A 3,909-nucleotide genomic window follows, 5' to 3' on the forward strand; every position below is an offset into this window, starting at 1 on the left:
GCGGGCTGGGCTGGGCTGGGCTGGGCTGGGCTGGGCTGGGCCGGGCTGGCTGGGCTGCTCGGGGCTGGGCTGGGCTGGCTGGGCTGGGCTGTGCCTGGGCTGGGCTGCTGCTCGGGCTGGGCTGGGCCGGGCTGGGCTGGGCTGGCTGGGCTGGGCTGGGCTGGGGCTGGGCTGGCTGGCTGGGCTGGGCTGGGGCTGCTGGCTGGGCTGGGCTGGGCGGGCTGGGCTGGGCTGGGCTGGGCTGGGCTGCGGCCGGCTGGGCTGGGCTGGGCTGGGCTGGGCTGGCCTGGGATTGGCTGGGCTCGGCTGGGATGGCCTGGGCAGGGATTGGCTGGGCTCGGCTGGGCTGGGCTGCTCGGCGGCTGGCTGGGCTGGGCTGGGCGGGCTGGGCTGGGCTGGGCTGGGCTGGGCTGGGCTGGGCTCGGCTGGGCTGGGCTGGGCTGGGCTGGGCTGGGCTGGGCTGGGCTGGGCTGGGCTGGGCTCGGCTGTGCTGGGCTGGGCTGGGCGGCCTGGGCTGGGCTGGGCTCTGGGCTGTGCTGGGCTGGGCTGGGATGTGCTAGGTTGGTCTCGGCTGGGCTGGGCTGGGCTGGGCTGGGCTGGGCTGGGCTGGGCTCTGGGCTGGGCTGGGCTGGGCTGGGCTCGGCGGGGCTGGGCTGGGCTGGGCTGGGCTGGGCTGGGCTGGGCTGCTGGGCTGGGCTGGGCTCGCTGGGCTGGCTGGCTGGGCTGGGCTGGGCCGGGCTGGCTGGGCTCGGCTGGGGGCTGGGCTGGGCTGGCTGGGCTGGGCTGGGCTCGGGCTGGGCTGGGCTGGGCTCGGCTGGGCTGGGCTGGGCTCGGCTGGGCTGGGCTGGGGGCTGGGCTCGGCTGGGCTGGGCTGGGCTGCGGCGGCTGGGCTGGGCTGGGCTGGGCTGGGGCGGGCTGGGCTGGGCTCGGCGGGCTGGGCTGGGCTCGGGCGGGCTGGGCTGGCTCGGCTGCTGGCTGGGCTGGGCTCGGCTGGGCTGGGCTGGGCTCGGGGCTGGGCTGGGCTGGCTGGGCTGGGCTGGGCTGGGCTGCTGGGCTGGGCTGGCCTGGGCTGGGCTGGGCTGGGCTGGGCTGGGCTGGGCTGGGCTGCTCGGCTGGGCTGGGCTCGGGCTGGGCTGGGCTGGGCTCGGCTGGGCTGGGCTGGGCTGGGCCGGGCTGGGCTGGGCTCGGCTGTGCTGGGCTGGGTTCGGCCGGCTATCTGGGCTCGGCCGGGCTGGGCTGGGCTCGGCCGCCGGGCTGGGCTGGGCTCGGCGGGCTGGGCTGGGCTGGGCCGGGCTGCTGTGCTGGGCTGGGCTGGGCTGGCCTGGCCTCTGCTGGGCTGGGCTGGGCTCGGCTGGGCTGGGCTGGGGCTGGGCTGGGCTGGGCCGGGCTGGGCTGGGCTCGGGCTGGGCTGGGCTGGGCTCGGCCGGGCTGGGCTGGGCTCGGCCGGGCTGGCTGGGCTCTGCTGGGGGCTGGCTGGGCTGGGCTGGGCTCGGCTGGGCTGGGCTGGGGGGCTGGGCTGGGCTGGGCTGGGCTGGGCTGGGCTGGGCCGGCTGGGCTGGCTCGGCCGGGCTGGGCTGGGCTGGGCTGGGCTGGGCTGGGCTGGGCTGGGCTGGGCTGGGCTGGGCTGGGCTCGGCTGGGCTGGGCTGGGCTGGGCTGGGCTCGGGCTGGGCTGGGCTGGGCGGGCTGGGCTGGGCTCGGCTGGGCTGGGCTGGGCTCGGGCTGGGCTGGGCTGGGCTCGGCTGGCTGGGCTCGGGGCTGGGCTGGGCTGGCTGGGCTGGGCGGCCGGCTGGGCTGGGGGCCGGGCTGGGCTGGGCTGGGCCGGGCTGGGCTGGGCTCGGCGGCGGGCTGGGCTGGGCTCGGCTGGGGTGGGGCTTGGCTCGGCTGGGCTGGGCTGGGCTGGGGCGGGCTGGGCTGGGCTCGGCCGGGCTGGGCTGGGCTGGGCTGGGCGGGCTGGGCTGGGCTCGGCTGGGCTGGGCTGGGCTGGGCTGGGCTGGGCTGGGCTGGGTCGGGCTGGGCTGGGCTGGGCTGGGCTGGGCTGGGCTGGGCTCGGCTGGGCTGGGCTGGGCTCGGCTCGGCTGGGCTGGGCTGGGCTGGGCTGGGCTGGGCTGGGCTGTGCTGGTCTCGGCTGGGCTGGGCTCTGCTCGGCTGGGCTGGGCTGGGCTCGGCTGGGCTGGGCTGGGCTGGGCTTGGCTGGGCTGGGTTGTGTTGGGCTGGGCTGGTCTTGGCTGGCTTGGGCTCGGCTGGGCTGGGCTGGGCTGGGCCGGGCTGGGCTGGGCTGGGCTGGGCTGGGCTGGCTCGGCTGGCTGGGCTGCTCGGCTGGGCTTGGGCTGGGCTGGGCTGGGCTGGGCTGCTGGGCTCGGCCGGGCTGGGCGGCTGGGCTGGGCTGGGCTCGGCGGGCTGGGCTGGGCTCGGCCGGGCTGGGCTGGGCTGGGCTCGGGCTGGGCTGGGCTGGGCTGGGCCGGGCTGGGCTGGGCTCGGCTGGGCTGGGCTGGGCTGGGCTGGGCTGGGCTGGGCTGGGCTGGGCTGGGCTGGGCTGGGCTGGGCTGGGCTGGGCTGGGCTGGGCTGGGCTGGGCTGGGCTGGGCTGGGCTGGGCTGGGCTGGGCTGGGCTCGGGGCTGGGCTGGGCTCGGCCGGGCGGGAATGTGCTGGTTTCGGCCGGGCTGGGCTGGGCTGGGCTGGGCTGGGCTGGGCTGGGCTGGGCTGGGCTGGGCTGGGCTGGCCGGGCTGGGCTGGGCTCGGCTGGGCTGGGCTGGGCTGGGCTGGGCTGGGCTGGGCTGGGCTGGGCTGGGCTGGCTGGGCTGGGCTGGGCTCGGCTGGGCTGGGCTGGGCTCGGGTGGGCTGGGCTGGGCTCGGCCGGGCTGGGCTGGTTTCGGCCGGGCTGGGCTGGGCTGGGCTGGCTGGGCTGGCTCTGGGCTGGGCTGGGCTGGGCTGGGCTGGGCTGGGCTGGGGCTGGGCTGGGCTCTCGGGGGGCTGGGCTGGGCTGGGCTGGGCTGGGCTGGGCTGGGCTGGGCTGGGCTGTGCTGGGCTGGGCTGGGTTGTGCTCGGCTGGGCTCGGCTGTGCTGCTGTGCTGTGCTGGGCTCGGCTGGGCTGGGCTGGGCTGGGCTGGGCTGGGCTGGGCCTGGGCTGGGCTGGGCTCGGCTGGGCTGGGCTGGGCTCGGCTGGGCTGGGCTGGGCTCGGCCGGGCTGGGCTGGGCTCGGCTGGGCTGCGCTGGGCTGGGCTGGGCTGGGCTGTGTTGTGCTGGGCTGGGCTGGGCTGGGCTGGGCTGGGCTGGGCTGGGCTGGGCTGGGCTGGGCTGGGCTGGGCTGGGCTCGGCCTGGCTGGTCCGGGCTGGGCTGGGCTGGCTGGGCTGGGCGGGGGCTGGGCTGGGCTCGGCCTGGGCTGGGCTGGGCTCGGGCTGGGCTGGGCTGGGCTGGGCTGGGCTGGGCTCGGCCGGGCTGGGCTGGGCTCGGCTGGGCTGGGCTGGGCTGGGCTGGGCTGGCTGGGCTCTGGGCTGGGCTGGGCTGGGCTGGGCTGGGCTGGGGCTGGGCCGGGCTGGGCTGGGCTCGGCTGGGCTGGGCTGGTCTGGTCTGGGCTGGGCTGGGCTCGGCTGGGCTGGGCTGGGCTGGTCTGGGGCTGGGCTGGGCTGGGCTGGGCTGGCTGGGCTGGGCTCGGGGCTGGGCTGGGCTGGGCTGGGCTCGGGTGTGCTGCTTTCGGCTGGCTGGGCTGGGCTCGGCCGTGATGGGCTGGGCTCGGCCGTGCTGCTGGCTCGGCCGGGCTGGGCTGGGCTCGGCCGGGCTGGGCTGGGCAAGTATCTGAATGGCTGGGCTGGGCTCGGCCGTGTTGGGCTGGGCTCGGCCGGGCTGTTCTGGGCTCTGTCGGTCTGGGCTGGTCTCGGCCGGGCTGGGCTGGGCTCGGCTGGGCTGGGCT

The 3,909-nt window shown here is 79.4% G+C and overlaps 1 protein-coding gene across 1 annotated transcript; it reads right to left on the reverse strand.

Annotated features, from left to right (window-relative positions):
- Positions 1-465: 465 nt before the first annotated feature.
- Positions 466-3,099, reverse strand: LOC131851930 (uncharacterized; the record flags this gene model as incomplete). Its single annotated transcript, XM_059202480.1, has 3 exons — positions 466-519; positions 1,175-1,351; positions 3,023-3,099. Coding segments are annotated over 3 exons (308 nt in total), but the record flags the coding sequence as incomplete, so codon positions are not given.
- Between the last annotated feature and the right edge of the window lie 810 nt (positions 3,100-3,909).

Source organism: Achroia grisella, unplaced genomic scaffold (assembly GCF_030625045.1).
Source record: "Achroia grisella isolate CSIRO2021 unplaced genomic scaffold, CSIRO_AGI_Agris_v1 utg8193, whole genome shotgun sequence".
Classification (NCBI taxonomy): domain Eukaryota; kingdom Metazoa; phylum Arthropoda; class Insecta; order Lepidoptera; family Pyralidae; genus Achroia; species Achroia grisella.